Source organism: Amblyraja radiata, chromosome 3 (assembly GCF_010909765.2).
Source record: "Amblyraja radiata isolate CabotCenter1 chromosome 3, sAmbRad1.1.pri, whole genome shotgun sequence".
Classification (NCBI taxonomy): domain Eukaryota; kingdom Metazoa; phylum Chordata; class Chondrichthyes; order Rajiformes; family Rajidae; genus Amblyraja; species Amblyraja radiata.
This window is the reverse complement of record NC_045958.1, coordinates 131,276,046-131,295,296: the sequence shown is the minus strand read 5'-3', so window position 1 is coordinate 131,295,296 and position 19,251 is coordinate 131,276,046. Positions and strand designations below refer to the sequence as shown.

The 19,251-nt window shown below is 46.3% G+C and overlaps 1 protein-coding gene across 6 annotated transcripts in view; it reads right to left on the bottom strand.

Annotated features, from left to right (window-relative positions):
* nipbl (NIPBL cohesin loading factor) overlaps positions 1-19,251 on the bottom strand; it is a 278,213-nt gene that overhangs the window by 17,514 nt on the left and 241,448 nt on the right. For all 6 annotated transcript variants that reach the window (XM_033018770.1, XM_033018771.1, XM_033018772.1 and 3 more), the window contains 4 exons: positions 15,192-15,274; positions 13,999-14,131; positions 11,464-11,607; positions 2,841-2,930 (listed from right to left, as the gene is read on the bottom strand). In XM_033018770.1, coding sequence (XP_032874661.1) covers positions 2,841-2,930; positions 11,464-11,607; positions 13,999-14,131; positions 15,192-15,274 — 450 coding nt within the window. The remainder of the gene's footprint in view (positions 1-2,840; positions 2,931-11,463; positions 11,608-13,998; positions 14,132-15,191; positions 15,275-19,251) is intronic.

The following is a 19,251-nucleotide window of genomic DNA, read 5'->3' as shown; positions in this document are numbered from 1 at the left end:
CACGGATTGAAAACTGGCTGTCGCTCAGAAAACCATATTGGAATAAATGGGTCCACGTCAGGCTGGAGGAATGTAATTAGTGGAGTGCTCCAGGGATCAGTTCTTGGCCCACAATTGTTTATTATGGACATTCGTCACCTGGAGGAAAACAAAATGCAAACCTCCTATAAATAGGTGGAAGGATATGTTGTGATGAAGACATTGTGATTCTGCAGCAGGATGGATAGATGGATAGATGACTGATGAAATTCTGGAAAAAGTTTAATGCGGAGAAGTGCTAGGTCGGGCAGTTTGGTCAGAAAAATCAAAAGATGGATTGTTGTCTAAGTGGAGAGAGGCTGGAAATGATCGGTTCAGGGGGACATTAAGTTGTTCAGGTGCACGAATCAGAAATAAATAGTCAGCAGATTCAACAAGTTGTTAAGAAGACAAACAGCATGTAGGTATTTTTTGTGATGGGGTTGGAGTTGATGAATAGGGAGGTTTTGTTAAAAGCAACGAACTGCTGGAGGAACTGACTGGGCTGAGCAGCATCTGAGGGAGAGGGTAAGAAGAGTGGTAAGGAACCATCAACAGTTCTGGTTGAAATCCTGAGTCAGGACTGGTAGTGGAGAGGGAAGGTAACCAGATATATCGAGGAGAAGGGGAGAGGTGAGACAGGGGCCATTGAATGACAGGTGGAAGGATGATGAGCAGATAAAGTGGGGTGGGGTTGGGAGACAGAGGCAGGAGGGTGACAGATGAAAACAGACAGGGGGGGGGGGAAAGGCAGATGGACACAGGTGAGAGAGGGTATTTGCAAGGTGAAATGTGTGGGTTGTAGATGGATGGAACCAAGAGGGGGAGTGGGATGAAAATGGGAGGGGGGGGAGAGGGGAGAGGCAAACACAGGAGGCAAGGGTTAGCTGGAAATGGAAAATGCGATGTGCATACCACTGGGTTGTAGAGTAACCAGATGGAATGAGATGTTGTTCCTGTAGTTTGTGTTGGCTCTCATGCTGGCAGTGCCGAAAGCCAAGGATGTACAGATCAAAGGTTTTATGTGTATCAAAGGATAAAGAATAACTGGGACCAGAATAGGGCCCCTCAAAGACCAAAGTGGACATTATGTGTGGAGCAGCATGAGATGGGCACAGTTAATGAATATTTCTCCTCTGCTTTCACCATGGAGAAAGACATGAAAACTAGGGAACTCGCAAAGTTAATGGGGAGGTCTTGGGTGTAGTCGGCATTACAGTAGAAGGGGTTCTGCGTGATTGCTGCTCTAGAAGTTTGGATTGCTTGAGATTCAGGGAGAACTAGGTAATTGGATACATAATTGGCTTGATGGAAAGAAGCAGAGGGTGATGGTGGAAGGAAGTTTTTCATTTGGAGGCCTGTGACTAGTGGTGTGCCTCAGTTGTTGGTGCTGGACATAGTGTGTTTGTCATCCATATACATGATTTGGATGAGAATGTATTAGGCATCATTAGTAGTTTTCAGGCAAGACTAAAGTAGATGATTATATAGACAGTGAAGATGGTTATCAAAAATAACTTGATCGGCTGGGCAAGCGGGCTGAGGAATGCTCATGGATTTTATTGCAGGTACATGCGAGGTGTTGTATTTTGGAACGTTGAACCAGGGCAAGACCTTCCCAATGAATGGTAGGACCTTGGGGAGTGTTGTAGAGCAGAGGGAGCTAGGCGTACGGGTGCACAGTTCCCTGAAAGTGACGTCACAGATAGATAAAGGCCTTCATTAGTCAAAGTATTGAGTACAGAAGTTGGGACGTTATGTTAAAGTTGAATAAGACCTTGGTGACGCCACATTTGGAGTATTGTGTTTAGTTTTATCATCTGCTATATGAAAGATGTTGTTCAGGTGGAAAGGGTGCAGAAAAAAATGATGAGGATGTTTTCAGGACCCATGGGCATGAGCTATTGGAAGAGATTGGGTAGGCTAGTACTTTATTCCTTGGAGTGCAGAAGCCTGAAGGGTGATCTTGTAGAGGTGTATAAAATCATGAGGCGGATAGATAGGGTGAATGGACAGTCTTTATCCAGGGTAGAGGAAACAAGAACTAGAGGACATATGCTTTAGGTGAGAGGGGCAAGATTTAATAGTAACATGGGGGGCAGCTTTTTCACCCAGAAGGTGCTGGGAATATGTAATGAACTGCCAGAGGAGGTAGTTGAGGCAGGTAGTTTAACAACATTTAAAAGGTACATGGATAGGAAAAGTTTAAAGAGATATGGGCCAAACACAGGCAAAAGGGACTGGCATAGATGGGGCATCTTGACCATCACTAATGAATTGGACTGAAGGGACTGTATGACTATTATTCTTACAGCTATATGTGATCTCTCACCCTGCATATTTTCTTCTCCAATTCCAAATGACTTCTGGGGGACATATTGCAATCCCTATACGATCACCTTTGTTACTCAATTCTACCAGTGTCGCCTCATCAGACTTTCCCCTTGGAATATCCTCTCGAGGTACCACTGTGATGTTTCCCCCAATCAAAACCCCAACTCCCCCTCCTCTCTTATTTCCACATCTGTAGCATCTGTACCCTGTGATATTGAGGTGCCAGTCCAGCCTATTGCTCAACTAGGTTTCTATGGGTCTGAGTGAACGCATTCATTACGACAGCATCCTTCTGTGCCTGTCTAAATGTCTCGGTAATTGCAGCAGATTTCACCACCTCCTCTGGCAGCATGTTCAAGATATTAACCACCCTGTCTAAAAAATAACCATGGAACCCCTTTAAAACTCCTTCCACATCTTTAGAGGCCCCGAAGAAGGCACGTCTATTGTAAATTCCCTGTCAATTTGAGTGGTTAGATTTCACTTACCATTAGTGAGGGGTCAGTCTCGGTATTCTCATCCAGGTAATCCAGCAATGCTTTTTGCAGTTGCTGCACTTCATCCTCAATCCCTGAAACCTGTACGATTAAAAACATTCAAAAGATTTGTACGTTCTCCCTGTAACTGTGCGGGCTTTCTCCAGGTGCTCCTGTTTCCTCCCATATCTCAAGGACGTGCATCTTCAAGATGCTTCCTTTTTACCCTTTCATCAAATCCTCAGTACCCTTTGTCATCCACGATTCCCTAATCGCATTATCCTAACTATGACTGTTTCATGACTAAAATACTTCCACTTGTTAGATGTTGTTCTACCAGCAAGCTCTAATATGCAGTTGCCAGGTTATGCCTTACATTAGTGAATCCTCCAATTTAGGACCTATTCTTCCAGACCATCCTTTGTCTTTCCACAACTAACTGGGAATTTCCAAAATTATGCTCACCATCTCGTATGTATTTTGTTGCATATCCTTTGCATGCAATGACTGCTTGAAGTCTGTGATTCATGGACATCACCAGTTGCTGGGTGTCTTCTCTGGTGATGCTCTGCCAGGCCTGTATAGCAGCCATCTTTAGCTTATGCTTGTTTTGGGGGCTAGTCCCCTTCAATTTTCTCTTCAGCATATAAAAGGCATGCTCAATTGGGTTCAGATAAGTTGATTGACTCACTGACACATCAACTGTGCTGTCTCACTGACACATCAACGACCAGCCTGTTATCAAATTCATGAAACCAAAACACTCGTGTCCAGTAGGACCATCTGAATATTAACTCAAAACATTTTACAAATGTCACCCCAAGCAAACCCCTTGAACTTGCACAAGACTTGTTAAGGAGAAAATAAAGGAACTAGATGCTGGAAATCTGAAATGCAAAAAAACCTGAAAAAGCAGGAAACATTCAGCAGGGCACATAGCATTCTGAGGAAAGATTTGGCCTGAAAAGGTTACGTTTGTTTCTCTTGCCACAGAAACTGTTGACCTACAGAGTGTTTCCAGCATTTATTAACTTGTTAAAGAAAAGGCAAAGCCCCAGCTCCTGTTTATCCACGGACCTGGACCAATCTCGGGTTTCAACCCCATCGCATACATTATCATTTGGCAACCCTTCTGGATTATTGTACAAATTAATCTGGCTAATAATGCCTTCCACCTCCTGACTAGGCCAGGCCAGGTCCAGTATGGAACAGGTGCAGCTGGTAATTATCCCCACTCTGGTGAGGGAAAGCCATGGTTAAAAATTGGCCACTTTGGATCTTCAGCAGCTGTCATACAGTGCCCTCCATAATGTTTGGGACAAAGACCCATCATTTATTTATTTGCCTCTGTACTCAACAATTTTAGATTTGTAATAGAAAAAAATTACATGTGGTTGAATTGCACATTGTCAGATTTTGTTAAAGGCCATTTTGGTCTCACCATGTAGAAATTACAGCTGTGTTTATACAGTCCCCCCCATTTTAAGGCACCATAATGTTTGGGACACATGGTTTCACAGGTGTTTGTAATTGCTCAGGTGTGTTTAAATGCCTCCTTAATACAGGTCAGGCACGTGCCGTGAGTAATTAGTCAGGGAGGCAGTCAGTTGGCTTTTAATAAATGTTGAAAACCGCGCATGCGCAGATTGTTCTCCTCTCCGTAAGCTGTCAGTCAGCTTTTATAAAATCATTAAAAACCGCACCTGCATCAAAGACGCACCCCCCATTTTGAGTTGCTACATTTTGAAAAAAGACTGGCGGGACATAGAATTTCTCACGCTCAAAAAAATAAAAATAATAAAAAGAAAGTAACAATTCAATTTGCCCAAAGCTTCCAGATGGCTTCCATTCTGAATAACTGAATGGGTGGAGGGTGACAGCAGGTGGAGAGATGGTGGGAAAAACGGGAGCACACTGGGACAAGTTGAATCAGTTGAATGACAATACTAGTTCAAGGGACCAATTGAGGTTACTCGCGCTGACACAGGTAAGCTCCACCGCCTGCTGTCCTGTTATCCATCGCCCGCTGACATGCTCCGCTCTAGGATCTTTGCTCTTGAGCTGGTCCCCTCACTGTCCGGTCTCCGAGCCAGGTCAAAAATAGGGATAACGAGAATTTTAAAACTAATACCAACTGCTTCTGTGCGCGTCTGTTGACAAGGCCGCTGTTCTCTGTAATTCTCACTTGACCGACAACCGCCACACACCTCCAAGACCCTGCGTGCCATGGTACTGGCTGTAGCGCCCCAGGTCAGCTCGCTTGCCCGAGGTCTGGCTGTGACACCCAGGTTGGCTTCGTGCCCTGCGAATGGCTGCAGTTCCCAGGTCGGCTGCGTGCCCTGCGAATGGCTGCAGTTCCCAGGTCGGCTGCGTGCCCTGCGAATGGCTGCAGTTCCCAGGTCAGCTGCGTGCCCTGTGAATGGCTGCAGTTCCCAGGTCAGCTGCGTGCCCCGCGAATGGATGCAGTTCCCAGGTCAGCTCACTTGCCCCGCGAATGGCTGCAGTTCCCAGGTCGGTTCGTTGCCCCGCGAATGGCTGCAGTGCCCAGGTCAGCTCACTTGCCCCGCGAATGGCTGCAGTTCCCAGGTCAGCTGCGTGCCCCGCGAATGGATGCAGTTCCCAGGTCAGCTCACTTGCCCCGCGAATGGCTGCAGTTCCCAGGTCGGTTCGTTGCCCCGCGAATGGCTGCAGTGCCCAGGTCAGCTCACTTGCCCCGCGAATGGCTGCAGTGCCCAGGTCAGCTCACTTGCCCTGTGAATGGCTGCAGTTCCCAGGTCAGCTCACTTGCCCCGCGAATGGCTGCAGTGCCCAGGTCAGCTCACTTGCCCCGCGAATGGCTGCAGTTCCCAAGTCGGCTGCGTGCCCTGTGAATGGCTGCAGTTCCCAGGTCGGTTCGCTTGCCCCGCGAATGGCTGCAGTTCCCAGGTCGGTTCGCTTGCCCTGTGAATGGCTGCAGTTCCCAGGTCGGCTGCGTGCCCTGTGAATGGCTGCAGTGCCCAGGTCAGCTCACTTGCCCCGTGAATGGCTGCAGTTCCCAGGTCGGCTGCGTGCCCTGCGAATGGCTGCAGTTCCCAGGTCGGCTGCGTGCCCCGCGAATGGCTGCAGTTCCCAGGTCGGCTGCGTGCCCTGTGAATGGCTGCAGTTCCCAGGTCGGCTGCGTGCCCTGTGAATGGCTGCAGTTCCCAGGTCGGCTGCGTGCCCTGTGAATGGCTGCAGTTCCCAGGTCGGCTGCGTGCCCTGTGAATGGCTGCAGTTCCCAGGTCAGCTCACTTGCCCTGCGAATGGCTGCAGTTCCCAGGTCGGCTGCGTGCCCTGCGAATGGCTGCAGTTCCCAGGTCAGCTCGCTTGCCTCAGGTCTGGCTGTTGCACCCAGGTCGGCTCGCTTGGGTTCGCTTAAGTTCGGGTTACGCGTCGGATCCGGGCCTTAGGTTGCCGACCCCTGTGTTAGGCCACATTGTGTCCCTCCCAAGTTTTAAAAGCGATTTGGCCCAAGTCTATCTTTCTTGGCTAACAATCTAGTCTTCGGCCTCCAAGATGCAGGTAAATTTTCAGGCCTTATTTTAGGGTAAAAGAGTCTTCATTGCCAGGAAATACCATAGCTCAAAGAAATTTGCTTACCACATTATTTGTACACAAACACCATTCTTCTCTTTTTGTTTCTTAAGATACTCTTAAGATAATGACAATCCATGTTTGAAAAACCCGCCAAGAAACCTGCGCTGCCGATGTGCAGTACGATGCTGCGCATGCACAGTATGCAGTCCACGGTGCAAAGGCAGAATTTCAGCTGCCTTTATAGACCGTTGTCATTGAAGGCTTGAAGCAGCGTCGACGGCACATGAGCTGCACATACTTTCGCGTGTTACATGTACTGTGGATGAAAGGAACGGGAGAATTACGCATACCTAAGAGATCGATCTATTAACTCTCCCATGCCTTTATTATTTATATTTAATAATGACCATTTTATAATTTTAGTCAGGGTAGGCAGAGCCTGATGCAGGTATAAGGAGCTCTCAGCACCTAGATTTTCCTCCAGTCTTTCCATCACCTTTGAAAACTTTTATTGCTGTTTATCAACATAAGGACCAAAGTTGTACCAATGAAAGTCAAAGAAGCCATTATGAGACTGAGAAACAACTGTTGGGAACATCATTAAGAAAGAGAGCACTGGTCAGCTTACTAAATGCAAAGGGACTGGCAGGCCAAGAAAGACCTCCACAGTTGATGGCAGAAGAATTCTCTCTGTATTAAAGCAAAATCCACAAACACCTGTCCGACAGATCAGAAACACCCTTCAGGAGTCAGGTGTGGATTTGTCAATGACCACTGCCCGCAGAAATACAGAGGCTACACTGCAAGATGCAAACCACTGGGTAGCCACAAAAATAGTATGGCCAGGTTACAGTTTGCCAAGAAGTACTTAAAAGAGCAACCACAGTTCTGGAAAAAAGGTCTTGTGGACAGATGAGATGTAGATTAACTTATATCAGAGTGATGGCAAGAGCAAAGTATGGGGGAAAGAAGGAACTGCCCAAGAATCAAAGTATACCACCTCATTTGTGGAACACGGTGGTGGGGGTGTTATGGCCTGGGCATGTATGGCTGCTGAAGGTACTGGCTCACTTACCTTCATTGATGATACAACTGCTGATGGTTGTAGCATAATGAATTCTGAAGTGTAGTGACACATCCTATCTGCCCAAGTTCAAACAAATGGCCGGTGGTTCATTTTTACACGGATGGAAATCCCTGGAGGGGAGGGGGGGATGGGACCCACACATCCCTCCCATGTTTTGAGAGGTGAGGGACAATCCCCTTAATGTTTTATAATCCGGATTTAGAAATTCGGTGAAAAAAATCTATTAAAATCTCCGTTTCCGCAAGACAGCGGGGATGTCACTATTAAGCGATTGTTCAATGTCTCTATTAACATCGTATTAACACGATGTGTCACCAATTGTGTTTTGACCTTCAAGTATTACTGAAGGTATTCACGGAAAATGTCTTAAAGCTGTCTGATGCGGGTACAATTACCATTTGAACTAATTGGATCTATTGGTGGATGGGAAAGATTTAAACGGGTATCGGATTTAAACGGATCAGGTCATTAATGGCTCCAGTCGAACGGGTTTCCTGGCTGGCTTGCAGGTACGTCCCTCATTCACGGTCACTAACGTTATTTAGTATTTTTTTCCCATCTCTCTCTCTCTCCCCCCCTCCAAGGTTGGTTCTTCTGTTTGCCTTTATTTGCTTCAGTTGTATTTGTTTAAGAGTTATTTATCACATTGTAGCTTTTGAAAGAGTCAAGCGGCTATCAGACCGACTGAATCGGCCCGTTTGCAGGGCCTTTCATCGTCCAGCGTGGCTTAAAATCAAACTGCTGTGTCAAGTCGATTGAGGCTCCGATGTTGAAGCCCCATCCGGCCGATTTTAAGCTGCGCCGGCCGATGAAAGGCCCCGCGGACGAGCCGATTCAAGTCACACGATTCGGGGCAGACAAAGCTGCTGTTGCTGGAGTTCGGAGTTGTGCGCATGTGCGTGCATGCATTGGAACCAAGAAATCGCGCCCCCCCCATGTTTTGATCCTCCCCTGATCCCAAACGTACTGCTACAGCAACAAAGGAGATTTTCAAAGCTAAAAAATTGTCAATTCTTGAGTGGCCAATTCATTAACCCGATCTGAACCCAATTGAGCATGTCTTTTATACGCTGAAGAGAAATCTGAAGGGGACTAGCCCCCAAAACATGCATAAGCTAAAGATGGCTGCAATACAGGCCTGGCAGAGCATCATCAGAGAAGACACCAAGCAACTGGTAATGTCCATGAATCTCAGACTTCAAGCAGTCACGGTGGCTCAGCAGTAGAGTTGCTGCCTTACAGCGAATGCAGCGCCGGAGACCCGGGTTCGATCCCGACTACGGGTGCTGTCTGTACGGGGTTTGTACGTTCTGTCCGTGACCTGCGTGAATTTTCTCCGAGATCTTCGGTTTCCTCCCACATTCCAAAGACGAACAGTTTTGTAGGTTAATTGTCTTGGTAAATGTAAAAATTGTCCCTTGTGGGTGTAGGATAATGTGCGGGGACTGCTGGTCGGCGCGGACCTGGTGGGCCGCAGGGCCTGGTTCCCTGCTTTATCTCTAAACTAAACTAAAACTGAACAGGCATAGCATGCAAAGGATATGCAACAAAAATACTAAATATGACTACTTTCATTTACATGACATTGCTGTGTTCCAAACATTATGGTGCCCTGAAATGGGGGGACTATGTATAAACACAGCTGTAATTTCTACATGGTGAAAGCAAAACGTATAAAAATTGCCCTTATTAAAATCTGACAATGTGCACTTTAACCACATGTGATTTTTTTATATTACAAATCTCAAATTGCGGAGTACAGAGGCAAATAAATATATGATGGGTCTTTGTCCCAAACATTATGGAGGGCACTGTACTTTGTAGCTCAGGACGAGGAGTGTGGTTACTTCTCTCCAAGCCCATCAGCTCCAACCAACCAACATACCTTACATCTTTGGCTGTCAGATGAATCTTTACATCACACAGCACAGAAACAGGCCCCTTCAGCCCATCGTACTCATGCTCACTGTGATATCCACCAACACTAAACCCATTTGTCTGCATTTGAACTTAGGAACAATACAGCACAAGAAGAGGCTCTTCAGCCTACATGACTGTGCTGACCAATATGCTATTATAAACTGCACGTGATCCATATTACTCCAGTCACTGCATGTTGCTGCGTTACTCCAAATGCCACGTAAACACTACTATTATATCTGCTTCCACCACCATCCCTTGTCGCACAATCCAGGCACCAACCGCCCTCTGTGTAAAATAAAACCGCCCCTCACACATCATCTTTTAATTTTACCCGCTGGCCTTAAAAGTAATTCCCCCTATTCTTTAACATTTCCACCGTGGGAAAAGTGTTCTGACTGCACCCCACCAAATTTTATATAGAGTACATCTATCAGGTTGCTCCCTCTGCCTCCGTTGCTTCAGAGAAAACCACAATGCTGAACGCATACTGACTCTGGAGAACGGAAGTGCTTACCGTATTTCCCAGCTATGAAGACGCACCCCCAATTTAAGTTGCTAAATTTTGAAAAAAGGATGGCGAGACAGGATCAAGAATTTGGTTTAGTCCAGGGGTCGGTAACATCGCCTGCGTGCCCATGGGCAGAAATCGCAATCAAAACATGGGAGGGACACAATTTGCGGGGGGGGGGGGGGGGGCACGATTTCTTGGTGGCTGCGTACATTCGCGCACACGCATGCACACACACGCAAGGCTTCAGAGGCTTCAGCCGTGGGCTCTGTGGACGGTAACATCGGGAGCTGACCTGGTTGGTGACCGACTCCGAACTCCAGCAACAGCAGATTCGTCCGCCCTGAATCGTGGGACTTGAATCGTGCCTTGGGACTGTCTGCAGTACCCAGATCCCTCGCGTCCCCGAGACTAGCTGCAGTTCCCGGGCCGGCAGAGAGCGCTGAGGTGGCGGCCGGTTCCTCTGTCCGGTCCCGATGGCCGCTCGCAGCCGTCCGATCTACTTCCCTCCCCAGCCACAATGCTGCGGTGGCTCCCTGCCCGGAGCGCCGTGGCAGCGGTGAATGAGTGAGTTTCTGGCATGATCCCCGATCCCCTCCTTCTCAACGCTCCTGCCCTCTCCACAACTTTACCCCTGGAGGCCCACCCCAATTTGTGCAGCCCAGGCCATGCTGACTCGGGCCAGACTCCCCACACGCTGTGAAAGGAACTCTTCCCCCCCCTCCCAGCGGCGCTGTCCTATTACAGCCGCTTCCCACTTTACAGCCGCTCCCTATCAGCTGCCAGCAATGAGGGATACACTTGGCTATACCTCAGTACAGCAACATTGTTCTTGATGTTGTTGTACTGAGGGACAGCCAAGTCTATCTTTGTTGGCTAACAACTTAACCTTCAGCCTCCAAGACGCAAGTACATTGTTGTACCTTATTTTTGGGTAATAAATAGCGTGTTCATTTCCGGGAAATACGGTAAATGAATGCACCTCATTTAGACTCAATACTTCATTTGGACTCGCACCTATTCTCACCTCCCCTCGAAATTCCTTTCTCCAGCTTCACAATTTGCAACTCTTCAATCCTTTTGTCTCACACCTCCGGTTCACCTCTTGTCCTCCATCTGCCTATCAAAACTCCCATCACCTGCATCAACATCTTCCCTGCCAGACTTTGTCCTGCCTCTCCACTTCTCCAGTTCCCCCCCCACCCCAAATAATCAGTCTGAAGCAGGGTTCCAGCCCAAAACGTCAACAATCCATGTGCTCCAGAGATGCTGCGTGACCTGCTGAGTTACTCCAGCACTGTGACTTTTTTTGTAAACCAACTCCTGCAGTTCCTTGCATCCATCGGATCTTTGATGGTGGCGATTTCATTTGTATGGGATAAGTCAGTTGCACCAATGGGTCTTTCCCATTGGAGGCCCTTTAATGTCCAACCCATCCCCCCACCCCCAGTCCTCCAGGAATGACCGTATAACCTGCCCACTCTTGGGCCACCAATGCCCTCTCCCACCCTGGGACTGCCCATTGACCACTAATTGACAATGACCACTAATTGCTCTCTCACCTGTTTGAGAATGCGGTTGATTGACTCCCGATCCATTTTGCAGGACACAGCGTCTTTCCTCAGCCGTGCTGCTACTGTTCCCAGGTAATCAAGCGAAGCTACTCGCAAAGCCATCTCCGTTGACTTGTTACTGAACTGGTGAACCTGTGTTTTGGGGTAGAAGTGTTGGACATGGTGGATCTTTCCTGCTTTCAAACTTTCTTTCCAGACCTATGAAGTCTAATTCTGAATGGGTTATTTGTGGCATTCTCTAGCGATAAGTTCCAACTAATTGGCTAATTACTGCTCACAGGCCTTAAACAAGTGCGCAGGCCCCTCAATGTTCATCAGGACCATAACAAACAGCAAGATTGAGAAGCAGAAATACGTGGCACTTTGGTGTTGGATTCACTTGTAATATGATACAATTCATTTTCTGCTTACAAATGCCTGACATGTGGTGGCCTTGTGTATTAATGATCTTTTGGGAGATTAGAAGATGGATCTTCTGCCATGTGGGAACTATTCGGGCTGTGAATGGTTCTCAGGGACATGACCTGCCATGCCTTGGACGAGCTGCACTATATCCCAGACAGTGCCCATGGTTGAGTGTGGACATGGGAGGCAGGCACTCAGCTTCCAGGCTGCATGACAATAACATTCTATGTAGCGAATAAAGAGCCCAGGTGAATAGTAAAACTGCCCGAATGTAATGCTTCAAAATCTTTTAGCACTCTCAGGATGTGCTTTGATGTATATTTTATTCTTAAGTTAAAGTGACTTCCATGAAAATGGCAATGCATCATTAGAGTTATGGAGTCCTTTGGCCCACTCTGTTCATGCCAATAAAGTTGGCTTTCTGGGCTAGTCCCAGTCTGGCCCCTGTTGCTATGCTTCTCATCCACCAGAGAAGCCCGAGTAAACCTCCCCGCAAGGATACTGGGCCCCTTGCAGAAATCTCTTGTAAAGCTTTCACCTGCCCCAGAAGCTCTCCAATGATCCAACCACCTAGTCCTCTCTCCTCCATTAGCGCTTTAGCCAGGCATTCATGTGCCTTATTCTCATAGTTCATCAGCACACAGCAGAGGGAATAATGTTGAAATTACAACCCTAGAAATAATGCTTTCTAACCTTCTGCCTAACTCCCCAAACTCACTTTACACAACTTTGTTCTTCTTTCTACTTATGATGTAAGTATCAATGAAAGTCTTTCTTGGCAGATGCTGATTCAGATGGGCTTCACACTCTTTACATTCACAATATATTTCGCAAGGCTTGCACCATGAGGTGTTGCACTGATCAGGTCATTACCACTTCAGACAATACACCTCGAATTAACAAAACCTCGTCAACTACCACAGGTGACCAACCTCTTGCACTGCCACAGATGACTACATTTGGGTCTTTGGATTTCTTTACCCCAGAGGTTTGTTGAGGATTAGTTATTGAGCTCATTCCCATCCCAGACTGATAGCTTTCTGAATATTAAGGGAATCAAGGACACAAGGATGATGCAGGAAAATGGCGCTCTCACTGTCTCATCCTATGTGGAGACTGGAGAGGGTGCAGGAGGTTCACCAGGATGTTGCCTGGATATTAGCTATAAGGAGATTGGATTGTTGGATGGATTGTTTTCTCTGTAGTGTCGGAGGTTGAGAGGCGATTGATAGAAGTTTATGAAATGATGGGAGGCACAGGTTGTGGTTGGCACAGTGGTACAGTTGGTAGACCTGCTGCCTCACAGCACTAGATGCGGGTTCAGTCCTGACCCCAGGTAGAGTTTGCATCTTCTCCCTGTGACTGTGTGGATTTCCTCTGGCTGCTCCAGTTTCCTCCCACAAGTGTTTGTTGGTTAATAGGCTTCTGTAAATTGTCCCTAGTGTTGAGGAAGTGGATGTGACTGAGATTAAATAGAACTGGTGTGAAGGGGTGATTAATGGCTATTGTGGACGGTGGGCTAAAGGGCATGTTTCCGTGCTGTATCTTTCAATCAAGCCAGTCAGAATCTTTTTCCTCCAAGGTAAAATGTAAAATATTGAGAGACATAGGTTTAAGGCATGGAGCTTTAAAGTTTAAAGGAAAGTTACAAGGCAATTTTTTTAAGCACCTGGAACTTCGCTGCCAGAGTAAGTTGAAGATAGCCACCTTTAATGGGCCTGTCCCACTTAGGCGACTGCCAGGGACTAGTTTTAATGGAATTCACCTACGACAACAAAAATTGTCGCCACTGTCGCCAAAAAAATGTCAACATGTTGAAAAATTGCGGCAGTCGCCCAAAAAATCGCCTAAGTGGGACAGGCCCAGAAGAGACATTTAATCAGACACGTGAACAGGCAAGGAATAGAGGGATAGAGACATTATTCAGGCAGATTTAGAATGGAATCATGTAGATACAAGAGACTGCAGCTTGCCCATATCCAGTTGCATAATTCATTCATTTTATTGGTTTCTTAATTGTCGATGGAAATGTGTTAATTGCAAATGGATGTATATTTTAAAAATGCTACTAATTTTTGAATGAAGTCTCAAACTGGCAGTTGTAAAGCAGCTTCTTACCAGTAATCTTCCCAAAAGGCTCAGTAGCAATTCTGCCGCTGGCCACTCAGGTTTGTTGACAGTGGAGAGCAGATCTTGTACAAAGTTTTCAAACAGCGGTCTGTAATCTTCTTCTCCCTGCTTGCTTCCACATCTACAACAACCAACAAGGAAATGTATTATTGATGATCAGACCACTGTCTTCAGACACTGCATACACATTACAGGATACGGCCTGGACTAGAAGCTGCCGATTAACCACCAGAGATCTCTATAATTCTGGCTGCTCGATTCTTGAGTAGCGGCAATTTTTACAACTTCTCAAAACCAATTTGGATAGCTACTAATTTGTCGGGTATGATTTGAAAAGTATTCTCATGCATTGCACGACACATTTGAAACAGTGAAGATGAATCTACCAGAAGTAGTCTTTTGATTAATAGCTTCTTTATTGTAGTAATACAAAACAATGAAATAACTCATCACTTTCCATTCTTAATCGTTGTTCCATTCATGTCATATAATTCATAAAAGTTCTTCTTGTAGAAGTACATCGTCGGACAACATATATATGTCCCGATCATGCTCGTGGTCATGGTAGAAAGCTGTTTCAATCCATATCCCACATCAAAACTGAAACTATTCATGTGAGCGTCCGCGCCAGAATCCTCTAGCCAAAAACACGCCCAGACTACGTATAAAACCCCACCCCCATTAACACAGGCAGATAATAATTAAAGGTAACGAGACATAACTATAATAAACTTACTCCAGCTTAATGGCTCCAACACTTGTGGTATACAAGTTGTTTTTTTGTATGGCTATATGGTAATTTGAGTTTCACTGTACCTTAATTGGTACACGTGACAATAAACTGACCTTTGAACCTTTATATGATGGAGGTTTAGTTGGATGACACAATAACCTGGCACAGTGAATCCTTTCAAAATGCCAGTTAGTCTGCCACCAGAAAGGGCAAGCTATGAAATTCTTTGCACTCTTGTGGTGTGCATCAACCTGCCCAACTTAGTACAAATATCCTATCCTAGAGTATGGTAGCAGCTGGAAGGAATGCCAAGCATGGCTCCAAGACTTTCATGTCTGGAATATGATCACTAAATATGGAAATACTGCTGGGCGCAAGATATAGAAGTTCTAAAAACATTGACAGCAAGGATTCACTCTCCGGCAGCAGCTAGCTTCTATGCACTCACTTTTTGAGGAAGACTGAGAGGAAGTTCTGGGCTGTTCTCATTGCTGTTTCATACGAGTTGGTAATTAGAACATCTTGATCAATCTGAAAGATTAGATAAGAGGAATTAAGGAAGGAAATGAATGTGAAAGAGGCGAAGACGATCACTCACTTTAATCAACACTTTACAACTTCAATGCTAACCCACAATCAGCTGCTCAATGTTTTATCAAAATGCTTTGATAAAGTCAACTGTCAGCGCACCTCTATAACAAAGGGATTGTATTCCATGAGACTTGACAAAGAGATGCAGAAACCATCGATCACTGTTTCAATGAGGTGTTGACTATTCAGGATCGAGACAAATTTTCAACTTCTATTTCTTATTTAACGTTTCTCAGCTCTATGGCGAGCTAGAGGTACACAGCATGGAACAGAAGCCTCAACCCAACTCATCCACGCTGACGAAGGTGCCACCACCAGTGTGGACCAATTAACTGTGTTTGGCCCATATTCCTCTCACCCTTCCTATCCAAGTACCCATCCAAATGTATTTTAAACATTGTAATTACATTCACCTCTAACACTTACTCTGGCAATTTCTTCCATATACCCACCACCATGTGAAAAAAATTGTTCTTTGGTCTCTTGTAAACCTTTTCGTCTCGCCTTAAACCTACATAAGGGAAAAGACCATGACCATCACCTTATCTAGTTTAGTTTAGTTCGCTGAGATCCAGCGTGGAAACAGGTCCTCCCACCTACCAAGTGCTCGCTGAACAGCTATCACTGAGTTCTAACTTACACACTAGGGATAATTTACCAAAGCCAATTATTCTACAAGCCTGCACATTTTGGAATGTGGGCAGAAACAGGAGCATCCAGAGAAAACCCACAGGAAAAAATGTACAAACTCCACACAGAGTGCACCCGTAGTCAGGATGGAATTCGGGCCTCTGGCATTGTAAGGCAGCAACTAGGCTGCTGCGCCACTGTGCTGCCCTCTGCGCCTTCCTTGATTTTATAAAGCTCTATATGGTCACCACTCTGCCTCCCTTCGCTACAAGGACAGAATTCCTTAAGTAACTAAGCCCTGCAGTCCCATCAACATTGTTTTAAATCTTTTCTGCACCCTCTCTAGCTTAATCACGTCCTTCTTACAGTATGGCGACCAGAACTACACACAACACTCCAAGTGCGGTCTCACCAAAGTCTTGTACATGAATTCCAACTTTTGTACTTGGTGCCCCATCAAAGACAACAAATGTCTTCTTCACCACCTGGTCTACCCGTGTCATTATTTTCACGGAACTTGTACTTTACCCCAAGATCTCATTGTTCTGCACAGTCTGCACTGTACGACTCAATAACATACAGCTTGATTCACCTTCCATAGTGTGGACCAAATTTACAAGGACAGGCATGAGATCTATATTACAAAAAGTCTGATCTTGACCGCTTTTGGCTCGCTGTGGTGTGATTTCCGAGAAAACGCCGCCACCTATAGCCGTCATTTTTGGCCACCTCCGCCTTCTGGGACCGGAGCATTTTTCCCATCGATGAAAAATCAGAGAGCTATTAATGAATTTTGGTTGTCGGGTGGCTGCTGCCCAATTGTTTGCCTCACCTTTTTAACAAGTTTGTGTTCACAAAATGAATTTTGATTGGGCTGCTGCCCAATTGTTTAAAAAAGTTTGTGTTCACAAAATGAATTTTGGTTGTCGGGTGGCTGCAGCCAAATTGTTTGCCTTGGCTTGGCTTTTAAAATCGTTGCAACAGTTGGCTGCCAGCCCAAGAATCCATTTGGCCCACAATGTCTATACTAGCCCTCTTGAAACCAGTACCTTCGGCCCGCAACACCCATACTAGCGCAACAGAAAGCACCCCCCCCCCCTCCCCGCGGGCAATATTGGAATTGGTGGAGATGTGGAATATTGCGTTGGTTACCAGCCCTCCCGTGTGATGCTGGGACCCAATGGGTCCCACTTAGTCTAGTATCTACTACAAACCTACTGACTCCCATAGCTATCTTGACTACACTTCTTCCCACCCTGCTTCCTGTAAAGACTCTATCCCCTACTCCCAATAACTCCGTCTACGCAGCATCTGCGCCCAGGATGAGGTGTTCCATACCAGGGCCTTGTAGATGTCCTCATTCTTTAGGAAACAGGGGTTCCCCTCTTCCATTATAGATGGGTCTCTCACTAGGGTCTCCTCGATATCCCGCAGCTCCGCTCGTATTCCCCCTGCCCCCATTCGTAACAAGGACAGAGTCCCCCTTGTCCTCACCTTCCACCCCATCAGCCATCACATACAGCATATAATTCTCCGACATTTTCGCTACCTCCAACGGGATCCCACTAATGGCCACATCTTCCCTTCTCCCCCACTTTCTGCTTTCCACAGAGACCGTTCCCTCCGCAACTCCCTGGTCAACTAGTCCCTTCCCACCCAAACCACCCCCTCCCCAGGTACTTTCCCCAGCAACTGCAGGAGATGCAACACCTGTCCCTTTACCTCCCCCCTCGACCATCCAAGAACCCAAAGTCTTTCCAGGTGAGGCAGAGGCTCACTTGCACCTCCTCCAACCTCATCTACCGTATCCGCTGTTCCAGGTGTCAACTTCTCTACATCGGCGAGACCAAGCGCAGGCTCGGCGATCGTTTCGTTGAACACCTCCTCTCAGTCCTATCTTAACCAACCTGATCGCCCGGTGGCTCAGCACTTGAACTCCCCCTCCCATTCCCAATCTGACCTTTTTGTCCTGGGCCTCCTCCAGATTGTCAGAGTGAGGCCCAGCGCAAATTGGAGAAACAGCACCTCATATTTCGCTTGGGTAGTTTACACCCCAAGCGGTATGAACATTGACTTCTCTAACTTCAGATAGCCCTTGCTTTCTCTCTCCATCCCCTTCCCCTTCCCAGTTCTCCCACTGGTCTTACTGTCTCCGCCTACATTCTATCTTTGTCCCACCCCCTCCCCTGACATCAGTCTGAAGAAGGGTCTCAACCCGAAACGTCAGCCATTCCTACTCTGCAGAAATGTTGCCTGTCCCGCTGAGTTACTCCAGGATTTTGTGCCTGCAGGCATGAGATACTTGCCTAACCTCCAACGTCACTTCATGGCAATTTTAATGAACCGTTAAAAATGACTGAGAGTTATATGGCAGAGAAGCAGGCCCTTCAGCCCAACTCTTCCATGATGATCAAACTGCCTTCCTGACCCTAGTTCCTTTTGCCCACATTTTGTCCTTAACCCTCTAAACTATTCTTGTCCATGAATCTGCCCAAATGCTTTTCAAATGTTATGGTACCCGCCTCACCTACTTCCTCTGGCAGCTCATTCCATGTATCCATGTGATGATAAACTACATCTAATGTCCGCTTTAAATTTCCCCCCTTTCACCTTAAACCCATGGCCGCCAGTGTTAGATTCCCTTATCCTTGGAAAAAGATAGTCACAATCTACCTTATTTCTGCCTCTCGTGCTTTTATATACCACTACAAGGTTATCCTTGTAAATTGAGTTTAGAATATGAATAAGAAATACATTATTTTGGTGATGGGTGGTGGAATACCAGAGATCAAAAATCACCACTAGCACAGAATTAGGTAACTGTTAAAGAGTTGCTGGAGTAGGGAATACATAACCATAGGGAGTAAAATAAAACACTGCATCCTGAGAAGTAAAATCTTGAACCAGAGCTGCAAGGAGAATGTGGGTGGCAGTGCATTTATATTTGGATGTCCTGGTGTGATCAGCAGGACCCCATGTTATAAACTTCAATGGTGTTATGGACAACCATACATTCAGATCTACCTCTTCTTGCTTATAGCGTGCACAGCCTAAAGTTGTAGGACAACTTGCTCTATTTGATCTTATTTGATTGGGACACATTGAGATGGAGAAAGGGAATGACGCAGAAGTGCCGAAATTATAGGCCGCTTCTCCTGATTTCAGTGGTTTTCTGGGATTTGAGTCCATTAAAAAGGATGAGGTTTAGAAGCACATGATAAAATAGGCCGAGATCAACATGGTTTTGTGAAAGAGAGATCTTGCCTGACGAACCTGTCTGAATTCTT